The sequence below is a fragment of the Toxotes jaculatrix genome, chromosome 16 (genome assembly GCF_017976425.1).
Source record: "Toxotes jaculatrix isolate fToxJac2 chromosome 16, fToxJac2.pri, whole genome shotgun sequence".
In the NCBI taxonomy this organism is placed as follows: Eukaryota; Metazoa; Chordata; class Actinopteri; family Toxotidae; genus Toxotes; species Toxotes jaculatrix.
The window spans coordinates 24,619,303-24,635,288 of NC_054409.1; the positions used below are offsets into that span (position 1 = coordinate 24,619,303).

The 15,986-nt window shown below is 44.1% G+C and overlaps 3 protein-coding genes across 3 annotated transcripts; 2 read left to right on the top strand and 1 right to left on the bottom strand.

Moving 5' to 3' along the window:
• Positions 1-299: 299 nt before the first annotated feature.
• zcchc9 (zinc finger, CCHC domain containing 9) lies at positions 300-3,241 on the bottom strand. Its single transcript, XM_041058186.1, has 6 exons — positions 3,054-3,241; positions 1,600-2,036; positions 1,193-1,343; positions 1,004-1,096; positions 855-923; positions 300-758 (listed from the first exon to the last, which is right to left on the bottom strand). Exons 2-6 carry the CDS (start codon positions 2,008-2,010, stop codon positions 646-648), a joined length of 837 nt encoding a protein of 278 aa, XP_040914120.1. The 5' UTR covers positions 2,011-2,036; positions 3,054-3,241; the 3' UTR covers positions 300-645.
• Positions 2,094-5,961, top strand: LOC121195139 (low choriolytic enzyme). The gene is made up of 12 exons (XM_041058399.1): positions 2,094-2,167; positions 3,269-3,363; positions 3,558-3,680; positions 3,764-3,796; positions 3,882-3,947; positions 4,279-4,328; positions 4,428-4,497; positions 4,587-4,701; positions 4,840-5,012; positions 5,119-5,200; positions 5,294-5,415; positions 5,786-5,961. The coding sequence occupies exons 1-12, from the start codon at positions 2,094-2,096 to the stop codon at positions 5,959-5,961; spliced, it is 1,179 nt and encodes a 392-aa protein (XP_040914333.1).
• Positions 5,962-10,938: 4,977 nt separating this feature from the next.
• On the top strand, positions 10,939-15,444 carry LOC121195018 (alpha-2B adrenergic receptor). The gene has a single exon (XM_041058168.1). It carries the CDS (start codon positions 11,025-11,027, stop codon positions 12,585-12,587), a length of 1,563 nt encoding a protein of 520 aa, XP_040914102.1. The 5' UTR covers positions 10,939-11,024; the 3' UTR covers positions 12,588-15,444.
• Positions 15,445-15,986: the final 542 nt, after the last annotated feature.

Genomic DNA, 15,986 nt, shown 5'->3' on the forward strand with positions numbered 1-15,986 from the left:
ATGCATTAAAGATGTTCCTGCTGTGATGGAAACTTTGCCTGTTTGGGGAACATGTGCAGAGAAATGAGACAGAAATGATGGATGAAAAGTTTGAACTAAGTTAAGTCAACATGCAACAGTGAACCATTTCCTACTGATTTCATGTATTTAATGTATTTGTTCAGTGAAGCGACTCACATTCACACAGCAGGAGGGAAACGAGCTTTCACTTCATCTTCTGGAAGTTCAGTTAAAACTTTCTGAGTTTCACTGAAAACTTGATCCACGTCAGAGCGAAACATTTCAGTGACACGAACCAGAAAACTGTTTCCTGCAGCAGCTCAGTGCTGCCTCCGAGTGGCCGTGTCTGCACATTACAGCCATATTAAAACCAAAGTCACCTGAGATGGGTGAGATGCTGCCTGGTTGCTGAGTGTGAGGACACTGTGTTTTACAGAAGCAACACTTTATTTAAAAAAGGCCTCAGTTATACACAAAGAGAACCAGACTGTATCTGAACAGCTTCACTGCGTATGAGTGGGAATGAGTCTGTGTATCAGAGTCCAGGAGCTGAGGCGGGTTAGAGGTGAGAGTGTAAACTCTGAGCGGAGTCACTGTCCGTCCGTCCGTCTGTCTGTCTGTCGAGCCGTGGACGATCTCAGCAGGTCAGAACATCACCACCTTAGTCTGTTTGGGTTTGGCTTTCTTCACTGGGACATGGACTTCCTCATGGTCTGCACTCATGTTGTTGGACAACCAGCCCACTGTCACAGAGTTCGCTACAAGGACACAACAGAAGGAAAGGGTTAAAGCTGGCAACAGACAGGTCGAGCAGACAGACAGACAGGCTGAGCAGCAGACAGACAGGGACTCACTTGCAGCCTGGTGCTCTGGACAGTCCTTCTGAAAATGTTCCACTGAACCACAAACCCGACAGCAGCCTCCTGCACACACAGAAACCAGCACTTAAATGAGTGGGAAACACATCGTCACACAATCAGTGTAGTGACATGTGAGTTTGTACCTTGTGCGTAGAGTCCTTTAGGATTATCTGGGCAGGATCGTGACAGGTGTCCAGTCTGACCGCAGATGAAGCACTTTGCATACGGGTAATCACCTGAGAGAAACAACACAACACTAACATTATTAAAGCAGCATTTCACGTTATTCTGTGAAAAATGTCTGTGGCCGTCAGTGTCCACCTCGTCCTCACCCAGAGCAGGATCCACTTTAGCTTTACATTTGTGGATTTCGTGCTCGGTGGAGCCGCAGCGGTAGCAGATGCCTCGGCCCATCTCCTCGTCTCTGTCTGCCTCCGGACAGTCTGCCAGACCGTGGCCGGGCTTCCTGCAGTTAAAACACAGCTGAGCAGAGACAAGCAGAGACAGACGGAGGGCAGAGTGAGAGGAGCAGTTAGAAACCAGTGTTTAAGTGTATGTTCACCTGTCGGCAGGAAGCTGCCAGGTGTGGCAGGTGTGTGCTGCCAGCGTGTGAAAAAAAAAAAAGCCAAGTGAAGACAGCTTCCATCAGACTCCTGTTTTACTGGCGTTCCAAACTTCACGTCTTGTCTGACAGTTCAGTGATTTACTGTGTATAAAACAGAAGAAACAACACACTCACCATTTTGTTCTTCTTGTCTTTCTGTCTCTTTATCCGTCTGTCCTCTCTCCTCTTGTCTTTCTTCAGTGCAGTTTCCACCTCCTCCCTGAGCTCCTGCTCCTCCTCCCTCCCTCCTTTATCTCCTCTGGGCAGCGGCTGTCCGGTCTGCTGGAGATACTCCAGGAACCCGTTCACGTCCTCACTGACGTAGTCCTTCTTCTTACGGTTGGGTTTTTTCACAGCTGATCCCCCGGGCTGAGTCCGTCTCAGGTGATCCCTCTGAGGTCCTTGTTTAGTAACAGTGGGGTCACCAGAGGCGCCTGGGTGACTGCCTCCTCTTCCTCTTCCTCCTCCTGCTCTCAGCTGACTCCATGGAGTGGCCTCTGCTGGTTTGTGTTTATGGACGTTATTTGCTCTCGCCCACCTCGTCATGACTGCGCTCTAATGTCTCAGTGTTTCTGAAATGAAAGCGTAAAAACAAATACACAACTGCAAATTTCAGAAAACATGGAAACATGGGAGCTGAGGTGAGATCAGCAGGAAAGTCCATCAGCGAGGACCAGAAAGAGTCTGAGCTGCTGCAGAGAGTGTGAGCAGGCTGCGGCAGAAGAAAGGTTCATTTTAAATGTCGTGTCAACTAAATATGTTAAAACTTTAGTGTTTAAATGGTGAGTTCACACTTTTTAACCCTGTCGCAAAACAACGGTTTTAACTTACTTGCACAGATTCAACCATTGAGCTGTTCCCCGTGTTAAATCCAACCGCCATGTACGCACCGTTAGCACACACCGTTAGTACACACCGTTAGCAAAAACCGTTAGCACACACCGTTAGTACAGTGTTTGGACACACCGTTAGGACACACCGTTAGGACAGTGTTAGGACACACCGTTAGCACACACCGTTAGGACAGTGTTTGGACACACCGTTAGGACACACCGTTAGGACAGTGTTAGGACACACCGTTAGCACATATCGTTAGGACAGTGTTAGGACACACCGTTAGGACACAGTGTTTGGACACACCGTTAGGACACACCGTTAGGACAGTGTTAGCACATATCGTTAGGACAGTGTTAGGACACACCGTTAGGACAGTGTTAGGACAATGTTAGGACAGTGTTAGGACACACCGTTAGCACATACCGTTAGGACAGTGTTAGGACACATCGTTAGGACACACCGTTAGCACACACCGTTAGCACACACCGTTAGGACAGTGTTTGGACACACCGTTAGGACACACCGTTAGGACAGTGTTAGGACACATCGTTAGGACAGTGTTAGGACACACCGTTAGGACACATCGTTAGGACACATCGTTAGGACAGTGTTAGGACACACCGTTAGGACACATCGTTAGGACAGTGTTAGGACACACTGTTAGCAGCAGTTCATACGCGGATGATTTTCTGTTTCCAAATCAAAACATATTAGCATGTAAGCTAGCAGCTAGCTAAAGCACACAACGTTACCTTAGTTTTCCACGAACAGCAGCTTCTTCCACACTACAGAAGAAGAAGAACACAGCGACATGTGTGGGGTTTAGAAATCATTTTTCTTCCTCCAGGATAAACCCTTTAACCAAACTTTACTGTGAGCTAAGAGGACTTCAGCACATGTGTTGGTATTTTTACCGGAAGTCTTCCCTCTTCTTCTCTGGGTTTGTTTGCGGCTCGCAAACCATCAGAAAAGCCGCACAGCGCCACCTGCTGCCTGGTGTCCGCATCGGCAAAGACCTGCAGCTGAGTCTGAGCGTGAAGCTCCAGGTGTTTAACGGAAGAGGTGAATCCAACCTCTGCAGCACACAGACACGAAGAGAGTGTTTCTGCAAATGTTAAAGCTTTGTTTAATACACAGAGAAAAAGAGGAGCTGCAGGGAAGTAACGTAAAAGCATCAAACGTTTGTTTAAGCACAGATCTTTGTGTGAATGTATCTCATCACTATATCCTGCACGAATAGCACGTCTCACCTTCAGCTCCACAGGAACAAATGAGGCCGCAGCTCACAGGTGATTCGACTTTCTGTGATGAGGGAGCCGAGCTGGAAGGATCAGTCATGCTGCGTCTGCTTCTCACTGCACTTCTATTTGTAGGAAATGGTAAGAAATCATCATGAACCACTGTTTCATTCTCACTCTCTGGAAAATCAAACATGATTTTTCTCTCATCTGTTGCATTTCAGTCAACTCCAGTCCCATACGGGAATCCAAAAAAGGTAGAGTCAGTCCAGATAGAAGCCTGGATTAATCCCGGTGTTGAGCTTTTCTGTTTCTTTAATGCAAAACTGTGTGTTGTTCCAGAACATCTGAGGGACTGGCTCATCATGGCCTTGCATTATATGGACTCTAACCCAGAGACTTTAGAAGGTGAGCCCAGTATTTTAGCCAGCGTTTATAAATGAATGATGCACATGACTATATCCATAAATTCAGACAGCATGAATTCTGAATATTTCAGGGTTTAGTTGAACCATTTTATTCTATTAAATCATAGTTTGTACAGTACAGAAGAAAATGTGACTCACTTTCCACCTGAAATCACACAAGCTGTTTTAAATATTCCTGACCTGAACAAACTGAGCAGCCAGAGAGAGAAAACATCAGCTGAGCGAATTTCGTTTCTGTATCCGAGTAGAAAAAAGCTGAAAACAGAAGGAAAAACACATTAAAGTTGTTTTTCTTTTCCTCTTCATGACAGAACTGATGTCCGAGAACTCTGCAGTGTTGGAGGGCGACATGATTCTGTCAGTGAGTGAAACTCATTCATGTCACTTATTGTTTTTGTGATTATGTTGGTTAAAAGAAAACTTTTGTAGTTTCTTCTGAAGAATTTTATTTTCCCTGCAGAGTGACAGGAATGCAGTGGAACATACGTGGCCGACACAGGAGATACCATACGCCATCAGCCCAGAGTTAGGTGAGACTTCTGTGAGCATCTTTGAATAAAATCCGGTCACTGATCCACGTCTCTGCTCATCTTTGAATCTCTGTTTTACTGTTCTCCAGCCAGTCGGACAGAGGACTTCCTCTCTGCTATGGCGATGGTGTCTGAACACACCTGTGTGTCCTTCCACAAGCGAACCACGGAGACAAACTACCTGCTCTTCAAGACCAGTAAAGGGTGCGTGTTTTTCTTTTATCCATGACTCTCTCACAACCTTTTCAGATGATGAATCAATTGACAGAAGTTTCTGAGAAGTTTTCTTTCCATCAGTTTGCCTTTTACAGACTAAGTGTGCATCAACTTGTCATGTTCTAGTTGTGCTTCATATGTGGGTTTAATTGGCGGCGAGCAGCCCGTGTTTATTGCGCCCCAGTGCAACGTGGGTAACATCATCCATGAGATTCTTCACGCTCTGGGCTTCCACCACGAACACACGAGGACAGACCGTGAACAGCACATCACCATTCTTACTCATAATATTATGGCAGGTAATGTTTGTTTACGATTAGTGTGAATGGATTAGTGTTGTTGTCATAACGACGGCGTGTGTGTGTGTGTGTCTGCTCTGAGTGAAACAACAGAGGTGTGTTTCAGGGATGGAGAAAAACTTCAAAAAGCAACAAGGCAAAACCTTTGACCTTCCTTATGACATTTCTTCCATCATGCACTATGGAAGGTAAAGTGTCCAGAACGAAAGACACGTGAAGAAGCTGCTTTTTTTCCCCTCCAACATTCAGCCATTCTGTGTCTGTTTTCATTCCTGTGTCAGAAGCTTCTTCTCAGCCAACGGTCTGCCCACCATCATAGCAAACCACAACGTGAAGGACATGGGACAGAGGGTTAAAATGACGGAGACGGACATTGAGAGAGTTCGTCGCCTCTATAACTGTGGTACGTGAACTCTGCCTACTCCACAACGCTGATGCTGCAAATTATACATAATGATAGAAATGCTAATGCGACTCCGCCACTTTAATTTCCAAAGATTTAACAGTCATGCCTTGTTTTTGAGAAAGTCTGCACGCTGGCTGTTGAACTGAAAATCTGCTTAAATCATGTGTAGTTTGGAACAGGGAGACAGATTAAGATGTTTTAGTCTGAAGTGGTGAACTGGCTGACGCTGCCATCCACTGAGCCACAACATTAGTGCAGCTACAAACCAACATGAGATATTAGAGTCAACTGTTAACTGCTGCTGAAGAGAAGCCGACGGGAGTCAGAAACACCTGTGGTGATAAATTCTCCCTCCTCTTTTTACCAGGTGCCACAAAAAAACAAACTGAGAAGGAAAATGGCGACGCTGAGAAGGAGAAGGACACAAACATTCACATCACGAGCCACAGAGACCAGAGTCATGTTTCAGCTCCACCTGCCTCACTGCAGCACCTGGGCTCTGCCACTGGAGGACACAATAACACCAGCAGAGGACAGGCCTGAGCTGTGACTCACCATTTATTAATAAAACCAAAAATACACAGACCAGTATCTGGTGGATTCACTGTGCTGTTCAATGTCCTCCTTCATTAAAGTGGAACATGCCAGAGGAAAGTGAGACAAGAAACTTAAATGTAAAAGCACAAGTGTCAGCATGAGGTTCATTCAGTGGGTTACAGAGTTTTACAATCGGCCTCATCATTCACTGTTGGTGTCGCTTCGAGGTGAAATCCTCACTCTGTCGTGTTGAGTGCAGGTCTGTTCTCTTAGATTCACCGTTTGACTGTTTAAATCTACATGTTAAGTGTAAATGTCAGAGCGTTTTCCAGCAGACTGCCTGTACGACAATAAACCGAGCTGCAGATAAACGTTCGACAGTCAGAGGAGATAACAGCAAAGCAGCAGCTGGAAGCGCTGTCTCGTCGGAGCAGGTTTTCAGGGTCAGGACCACGTTTCTTAACTTTCGGAAGAATTTAAAGTTTAAAACTGACTCTGTGCACATTAAGCACTTTTCAGTATCTGCAGTTACCTGAGCAGAGCACAGGCTTTAACACCAACCCCTTTGGAAATGAGTTTCTACCTGTTCTTAGGAGATAAGCTGACCCTGCTGTGTTGTGTTAAACAATGCATCCTGCGCACTTAGAAGCTGCCAAAGACAAGAGAGAAAAGCTGAAACAAGACTTACTCATCATCCTGTTTCTCTGCTTTAGAATCCAGTTATCTGCTCCACATGTGAAGCAGCAGCTCTGCTGTTATTAAATCACCACATCAGTTTACAGTGAGCGACTCGCTTCATTAAAACTCGTTTTATCACTGTTTAAGTTCGGACAGCCAAATACCTGAAGAGCACAGGTTTCTCTCTGTGTCAGAGTCAGAGAATCACTGAAGTTATCACGGTTCATCCTGAGGGGAACATGAATGCCTGAACCACATTTGGTCTCCAAGACTCGAGACCAACTCAGTGCATCACCAGTCACGTGAAGATGTTTTACTTATTAATACATTTAAAATTTGTGTGAAAGCAACACGAGAAGCCGGTGAAGTGAGGAAACAACACACACACACAGAAAAACTCAGGCTTCATATGAGCAGCAGCGATAAATCCTGACAAACACAAACGATCACTGACTGTCACAGAAATCACTGAGTTCCCACACAGCAGCAGCCAAACATTGATCTTATGTTTCCCTTGCATGTGTCCACCCACAGATCGGCCCCTGCAGCCCTCATATGCATACATTTCCATCATATTAGATATTCAGTACAACACTGGCATCGTTTCCTGTGATTACACTGGCAGAAACAAATCCAGTGATCGCAGCTTTTAAATCAAAACAAAAGGAGCTGAATTATAAAAAGGCCATAATTGTCTTTTAATTACAGAGGCCACTGTGTGGAGGGAGATTAAAGAAAATCATTTGGTCAAATGTGCTGCACTTAAATATGGAAATGGAGCAGATGATGAAGATGTGACTGTCGGGGTCAGAGAGTTTTCCTCTTTCCTTTCCGAGTGATTTATGGATGAATCGTTTCATCTCTGAAATCAACAGTAAGAACACGCTGCATCGCCATGCTCTCCCAAAGCCACGCAAAGCCGACTGTCTGGCTAAAAACACAGGACATGGACAAGTTATGGTTTGTGCATTAGAGTGTCTGACCTTTCCAGGTGCTCTGACTTTGTGTGGAGGTGTAGAGGTCCACTTCTGAGAAGCTCTCACAGGAAAACCTGATTGGCTGAAGGAGGAGTGTCTGTCAGGGACTGATCTGACTGCTGACAGCATGCTGTGATAAAACATGTGATAAAGCATTAAAAACTCCATCTCACGTTCACTGTGACTGATGGGAAACAGAGTATACACCTGAAGCTCAGGTGAAGCCTCAGTGTTGGCTGAATTAGTTTCCTCGTTCAGCTGCAGTGGAGGGAAAATGACAGAGTGAATAAATTTCATGCTGTAACTTTACGGACAGACATGTGACTGAGTGTTCACACCTGTGCACCTGTCCCTCAGCAGCGGAGGAGTTCAGACGCAGCCGTGCTGCGCTTGTCTACATGAAACTGGACAAACTGTTGTATTATTGGCATCACACAGCCGTTTCCTCGATGCTTAACCGTACCCCCGACCCTTTAATCTGCCTTCCAGAGTGGTGATGAGGCGCACAGCCGGAGTGTGGACATTCTGGAGTCCGGTGGAGGCTGCGCGTAAAAGAGCGCGTCTTCGTTTATCCAGTAACATCCGCACCAGTTCCTCCACGTCTCGGAGTCCGTCGGCAGCGCCCGCACTGACAGCACAGCCCGGGGTATGAGGAGCTCCGCAGGCGGATCTGTCAGCTCAGAGGGTTTATTTTCAAAATCCACAATCTCTTGATCTACTTCTTGAGAAAACTTCGAGTCGATTTCCTTCCTCCTGCGTGATCTGCACAGATGTAAGCGGATCTACTGAATTCATCCTGCTCCGATCTTCATTCCGGACCCAGCAGCAGATCACAGGACACCGGCTGCTGCATTACCGGACACTCTGGGGGCAAATTCTGCATCTTCGTGAAGGAAAATAAACTTTCTGATAAAGTTGCTGATGCGGAATGAGGCGGTGACGATGAGGAGGTGAAGAGCTTTATTTTCCTGTAAGTATCCAGTGGATTTCTGTCTGTGTAGATGAGCCTACGGTTATTTTCAGGGCGTAACACGAGACTGTTGTTACCGTTATTTTACTGTAGTAAAAGGAATAACGTCACATCAGCATCAAAGAGCCTGGAATTCATTTCTTAATCCATATTAAACATACAGACTCCATCCTGTTCATCAATGCGTTTACTTAAAAAAACAAACAACTTGAATCTAAGAATATAAAGGAAGAGCACAGCACAGTTACAGTGTGCTGTGGAAAATCCCAAAGGACTGAAAAACAAAAAGGACAGTTACGGTTTGGATCATTGGCTTAAAAAATATTATTAGCAATAGAACAAGCAGTCCAATGATGGCAAAACCATCAAAATGATTTGATGTAGGAGGAAGGATACCGACGGAAAAGCCTGAAGAGGCATTCAAATATTTTAGTTTCTGAGAAAAATATCTAAGATTCCCACATGAACTCTTCAGTCACAGTTTGTGACACAGAGAAAATCCAGGGGAAAAATGCTTTTAACTGTTTATCTGCTTCTTTCTGCCCTTGTTTCACCATCAGTGGCCTGATTCTGAAAAAAGAGAAAGAAAAAGTCAGGCCAGTTTTAATTTTATAGCTCAAGTCACAATTTTGCCTCAAGAAATTTTATAGTCAGCTTCATACATTACACAACATCTGTCCCAAGAAAACATAACATGTCAAATGGCTGCATTTCTGTATTTATGACATCAGCATGTCAGGTTTCCAACTGACGTGAAAATTTTACACTGAAATTTTAACCAAATTTCCAGAAAATCACTTAAAGAAAATACAAACGAAGTCTTGTTTCACTCTCCTGCTGTGTGAATATGATCTGACTGGTTGATGGAGATAAACATTAAACCACAGCAGAAGATGATGAGATGATTCAGAGCTGCGGTCGAAGCTCAGACCACGGAAACGTCGAGAACATGGTGGAGGCTGTTCTGTTAGTTTGATGAGTTAATGTGAGGAAGGTTCAGTCTCCTGTCAACTGTAAATGTGCATAAAAACTGGTGGATGGAAAGACAAACGACTTTCTGTCTGTCTCTCTGCTTCGTTCTGGCCTCATCTCTTTATCACTGACGACTGCAGGAAATAACAGTGAAAATTCATATAAACAGAGGAAAAATAAATCGTAGCAAATTTAACAGAAGCATACAGGTCAAGTTTCCGTACAAAGCCAGTGGAAGTCAATATAAAATCTGTAAAAGGTGAGGTGTCATTAAAACTCCTGATCTACTAATCTCAGAGCAGAAACCGAAACAGAAAGTTTAATTAAGTTTAGTTTTGTCTTTCATTTTGTTTTCATGTCTCTCCAGTCAACTTGCAAACCTTCAGATTTATCTTGTGACCCCACAGAGGGTCCCAACCCCCAGGTTGGGAACCACTGCTCCATACCATTTGATCATTTGGAATAATCCTGTTTACTGGGCAATTTTTTTTTCAAAACAATTTAAACTACATTTTAATCTAATTTATTTCTTCAGTGTAATGGACACCTAATGAATGTGTGTAATTTTACATTTGAGAAAGCCTATTTAAAATGTACCAACTCAATTATATCCATTAATTCAGCATTTAATTAACATTTGCACTTGCACTGACCTCCTGCAGGAACACAGTTTACTGCAGCTGCTGTTTCAGAACACTGTATTCTGCCCCAGTGAGTGTGTGTGTGTGTGTTTAAATGTGTGGTTCTTTCAGTTCACGCTCCAGCTCGTGAACAGAAATGTCAGAATTCAGCAGGATACCAGCCAATGAGCTTTGGGAGTGACGGGTCAGACCAATAAGGAACGTACCACTTTGTAAAGAGGCGGTGTATTTATTCCTCTGCTGTTGACTTGGCTGCAGTAACAGTTGAAGAATATATACGAATCCTTAACTTAAGTAAAACGCACCAATACAACAACGTGAACACGTTGTTCTGCAATCAGACTTTAATGTGAATAAAACTATGGAAACATCAGCAGTAGTTTTTGCAGTGTTGCATTAGTTCTTTTCCTGAAGTTAAAGGATCTGAATACTTCCTGCACTACTGGTCTCATACACACCTTCTTTCTATACTGGCTCATTCAGTTCATTTTGCACATTAGTTTATCTTTACACATCTTTATATACATATGTTTAAATGCTGAACTGCATTTCATTGTAAAGGTACTGAATCTGTGCAATGGTAAGTCGAATCTAATTTGATAAAGTATCAGAGTGTATTGATAATACACATATCTTGACCAGTGTTTGTGTCTCTGTGTTATAGAGCTCCTGTGTGGTGTAAAGGTCACATGGCGTGATGACTGACAAACATCCAGCCCCTCAGTCTGGCCCCTTACCAGAGAATTCCTGTTTCTCAGTGGTTTACCACAGAAACACCCTTCTGCCTCTCATCCTGTAAGACCGTAAATAAAGTTCCCCACCATCACCACCATGGCAGCTGATCCAGATGCTCACTGCATGTCAGAATTTAGCAGAACCCGCAACATCTCCAGCGCCCGACCCTGCAACCAGAGCACCGTCAAGGCCGCTCCCTACAGCCCACAAGCCACCGCAGCTTTTGCTAGCGCCATCACCTTCATGATGATCCTGACCATCGTTGGGAACATCATGGTCATCATTGCTGTCCTGACATCCCGATCCCTGAAGGGGGCTCAGAACCTTTTCCTGGTGTCACTGGCTGCAGCAGACATTTTGGTCGCCACACTTATTATTCCCTTCTCGTTGGCGAATGAGCTGCAGGGCTACTGGGCATTTAGCTCTGTTTGGTGTGAAATATACCTGGCGCTGGATGTTCTCTTCTGTACCTCCTCCATTGTGCACCTGTGTGCAATAGCTCTGGACCGCTACCTGTCAATCTCTCGGCCCGTGTACTACAGCACCAAACGTACTCGTGCACGCATCAAAGCAGCCATTATCATCGTCTGGCTGATCTCGGCTGTCATCTCTTTCCCTCCTCTTCTCACTGTGGACAAGACTGGAGGAGGTACAAAGGTTTGTAAACTAAACGATGACAAATGGTATATTCTCTATTCCACCATTGGTTCCTTCTTCGCCCCCTGTGTGATAATGATCCTGGTGTACGTGAGGATTTATCAGATCGCTAAGCAGCATACTCGCTGCCCACCTGGACAGAAGCAAAAAGTGGTGGCAGGAGGAAACACCAGCATGACAAGTGAGCCTGTACCAAAGTTATCCAAGCAGTCACAACAGAAGGGGGATCAAGAAGGTACGACTGCCAGCCAGCAAGAAAAAGCCCTGACCAAAATGACTGGCTCGGATTCCACCCCGTCATCACTTCAAAAACCGCCCGAGAGCACCGCAAGCCAGGACACTCAGCACTACCCTCCTCATTCGTGTACTGCTCCAGCCCCAAAATCCTCCTCTTCAATCCCCCAATGTGACAGCCAAATCCTCTCAGCTGTTCCAAACAAAGAGTCCCAGAAACTTCCTGATGCAGAGGCAGAAGTGCTTCCCGACAACACCTCCAGCTCTGGCTCTGAGCTGGAATTCGACGAGGAAGGTGTTTTTAGAAAGGACGACAAAAGAGAGACAAACAAAACTGACAAGCAAACTTTAGGTTTGCCCCAAAGCAAAGGATTCAAAGTTCAGATGCTAAATATGGCCAGTGAATACAAAAACACTATGACCACATCATCTGGCACCAAACTGGTACCTGAGGGAACGCCTACAATTCAGGGGACGCCCATTTCCCGCCGCAAAGCCATGGTGAACAGGGAGAAGCGGTTCACCTTCGTCTTGGCCGTAGTGATGGGAGTGTTTGTCATCTGCTGGTTCCCCTTCTTCTTCTCTTACTCTCTTCAGGCAGTGTGCCCTGAGACTTGCCGCATCCCCAACCCTTTGTTCACATTCTTCTTTTGGATTGGCTACTGCAACTCCTGCCTCAACCCAGTCATATACACCATCTTCAACAATGATTTCAGGAAGGCCTTCAAGAGGATACTGTGCATGGACACCAAGGGTACGTTCCTGTAGAGAGGAAAGTGTAATTAGGTTTTGAACTGTAGGCGGACAGAAAGACCTTTATCAAAAATGACTTCTTTCTTTCTTTCTCTCAGTACTTTCTGTGTTTGACTAGGATTGACCTTCTGCAGCATCGACATAAACACTTGTACATTAAGGAGGAAATTGGGTCCATTTTCTCTTCTCCTTGTGCTTCTGTCTATGAGCTGAGTCAGAGCTGCACTGACAAAGAAGGAGACTTCACAAAGCCACAGTCAAGTGGCCAAATCAATTATCTTTAATGTTATTTAAGAATACAGTATAATTGTATATTCAGTGACTCTGAAGAAGAATGATTTGATTATATTTTGAAACGGAAGTCAAGAGGATACAGGGTCTGTGTTCAGTAATTTAAAGTACAAACAGAGCTATGATGGTGTATGCGTTTTTGTGTTTGTTTGTGTGTATGCATGGGAGTAGAGGACAGTTGCCTGAGGGTCTTACTGGAAGAGAACAAATATCACTAAGTGTCCTTTATCGGAGATAACATGGGCACTCAAGGAACACAAGATCAGGGAAAATGTGAGCGTTCATCTCTGTGCCGCTGCCTCTCACGCCTCTCTTCACCTTCCTCTATTTCTTCCTCCATCCAAAGCGTGTACGTTATGATGGGTGGAGCTTTTATTCTCTGTTTATTCCCTCGTCTCTGTGAACCTGTGATGTTACACCTCTCTCTGGGAATTGCTCATTAAGGTGATGGCCAGAGGCTTTACTGGGAAAACTAGAGCAAGGAAGCTGAAAATCAGCAGAGGTTGCATGAAAGATGAAAACTCTACATGTGAATATGATACTTGGAGGCATCACAAGCTGAGCTGCTCACTTCCTCACTCCCTTTAATCTTTCCTCCCCTTTAATGTTATTTTTTTCTCCTCTAAACTAAGAATGACGCAGGGAGTGAGCGCATGTGTTTTAAGTTACAGCTCAAGGATTGTTTTCGCAGGGTTCCTGCAGTGGTCACCAAATTAAATTTAAGACCCTTTCAATAGCACATGGAATTCAGTTCAATACCTTATTCACTGCTGAAGAGCGACAGAAAAAAAACAATAAGGCCTACTACTGTTTAAGGTAAATTAAGTGCATGGATTTATCGAATTACTGAATTTATTGCCCCTGGGTCAGAGTCTCTGTATGAAGTGACTATTCATGTCTTGTTCGACAGTCACAGAGCTCAGTGAAAAGACCACAAAGACAAGCAAAACAACCACAAAGCGATTCGAAAGAACCACTCTTTCAGTCTGGGGTTCCTGCACAGAGAGGTGGGGATTATCTGTCCAGCCTGGACTCTGAGAAGCAGCATAAAACTGAAGTTTTGAGACTTTCTGTTGAAGTCTAATATGAGTCAATGAGACAGTCAGTAGTTAATACTAATGTTCCTGTACACGACAGGTAATAAAATAATTAAAGACTATGATTTCTTCTTCTTCTAAGGATGGAGAAAGCTAAATTCAATACTTTCTAAGACCTTTCCAGGCCTGCAGACAACATTTCATTGAGGTTTTCATTTATTTGCAGTCTTTAATGAACGTGATGGACAGTGAGCTGTGAGCCCTTTTCAGGGTGCGCTCTGCCAAAGCAATACAGACTGTATCTGAACTCGGCGCTGACCCCGACATTGAGCTGAATCCCTGATGAAGACGCTCCTCCTCCTCACTCTGGACTGATCTGATTTGTCTGTGTGAATATTGTGTGTCTGTGTGTGTGTGACTGACTGAGTGTGTTTACAGCTGCATGTTTTTCAAAATGCACTTATCCTTTGAAAGCCTACAGACTGAAGCATCCAGCTCTGTGTACACATGTAAGATTACACTGATGCTGGAATCAGATTTTGTACAGTACGAGCTTAAACGTAAATATTACTGCTTGTAGTTTAAAAGTCCAACTGAAATTAAAGTGCATGTTGTTTTTCTTCTCTGCTGCAGTTCACAGGTCTGTACAGGCAGTAGCAGTGCTTTAAGCTACATGCTAACGTCAGAATGCTAACACGCTCACATTGACAATGTTAGCATGTTGATGTTTCGCTGGTAATGTTTCACCGTTTTAGTTTAGCAATTGTTCAGCATGCTAACGTCTGTTAATAATGCTGTGGCTACAAGTTTAGCACCAGGGCTAACCACAGTAGTGTTTCCGCCTGTTCGTCTCATTGTGCCGACACTGAGCGGACGCAGCATGCAGCAAACACAAAGTGCAGCCGAGGCTGAATAAACCAAAGTCCTGGACAGACTCATATTTTGACCTGATTATGCACGTGTGTGCTAAATGTCTCAACAACTGTTGATGCACGATAACATTGTTGTTGAGACATGTCTCCTGTGAACTACAGTTGAGACATGTCTCAAGAACTGTTGAGTCACTTCCCTGAAAACCACAAATGTCAACTTTGCTGGACAAAAAGTCAGATGATCACCAAGTCATTGAGGTTGATCGTCTGAGGAATACGAATGTCTGTACAGAATTTTACTGCGGTTTATCCAGTAGTTGTTGAGACATTTCAGTCTGGACCGAAGTGGTGGGCCGACTGACCAACCAGCCAACAGGTACGGTCATTATCATGGTCCCAAAAGCGTCAGTTAGCAAGGCTGTTGGATTGGTCTGCAGACAGCTTATTCTAGAGATATATGATGAACTTGTCTCATAACAGTCCAACTCTGTTCCCCGGGAATTATGTCCATATACTTCTGTATGTTATGTTGCAGTGGCTGGTTTATGTTCAGAGGCATTTTTTTAGCTGAATGAATAAATGAAGCTCTACATCACCTGAGTCACCATGAGGTGGTTTGGGTGGATGGTGGGTGTACAGAGGCGAGTGTTACACCAGACACCAGAGATCACATCCAAGCACTTTGGTTAAAGTTAATTCTAAGTAAACAAGTTGTGTCTGAAGTCACTGTGAACTTCTGCTGTATGAAACCAGACCAGATAATAATGCTGGAGTCACTGCAGGTGGATGTTGTACTGCAAGATCAGATGTTTCAGTGGAAAACAAATATTTTATCTGTGAACATTTATTGATACAATCATTAGCGTATTACTTGACAAATACCAAAATAACATTTCCTCAGTTGCACTTATGTTTCTTACAAAATATATTTTGCTTTGTAATTAAGTTGTATAGGAACATAATTTCAGAGACAGGGTTGAGCTGTCTTAATTAGTAATAAGTAAGTAATTCATTTTGCTGCCTTAGTACCTGTGGTCTCAGTGCCCTTGCTGCCTCAGCTGCCAATCAAACACAAACACCTGCCCACTTACAGGTGTGAGGGCTAAAGGACATTTCTTCACTTTAACAATGAGAAAAAAAATGTTTCAAAAATCTAAAAGATGATTTTGTGATTTCAGTTGGACTTTAACTTTAGAATAGTGTTCAGAGTACCA

Excerpts from the sequence above, each read along its gene's own strand:
- LOC121195139 (XM_041058399.1), top strand. The coding sequence starts at position 2,094 with ATGGGAGCTGAGGTGAGATCAGCAGGAAAGTCCATCAGCGAGGACCAG. Across the intron at positions 3,364-3,557 it reads CCAGGTGTTTAACGGAAGAG|CTCCACAGGAACAAATGAGG; the intron begins GTGAATCCAACC and ends TCTCACCTTCAG. Across the intron at positions 5,013-5,118 it reads TACTCATAATATTATGGCAG|GGATGGAGAAAAACTTCAAA; the intron begins GTAATGTTTGTT and ends GGTGTGTTTCAG.
- zcchc9 (XM_041058186.1), bottom strand. The coding sequence starts at position 2,010 with ATGACGAGGTGGGCGAGAGCAAATAACGTCCATAAACACAAACCAGCA. Across the intron at positions 924-1,003 it reads TAAAGGACTCTACGCACAAG|GAGGCTGCTGTCGGGTTTGT; the intron begins GTACAAACTCAC and ends CTGTGTGTGCAG. Across the intron at positions 759-854 it reads TCCAGAGCACCAGGCTGCAA|CGAACTCTGTGACAGTGGGC; the intron begins GTGAGTCCCTGT and ends GTGTCCTTGTAG.
- LOC121195018 (XM_041058168.1), top strand. The coding sequence starts at position 11,025 with ATGGCAGCTGATCCAGATGCTCACTGCATGTCAGAATTTAGCAGAACC.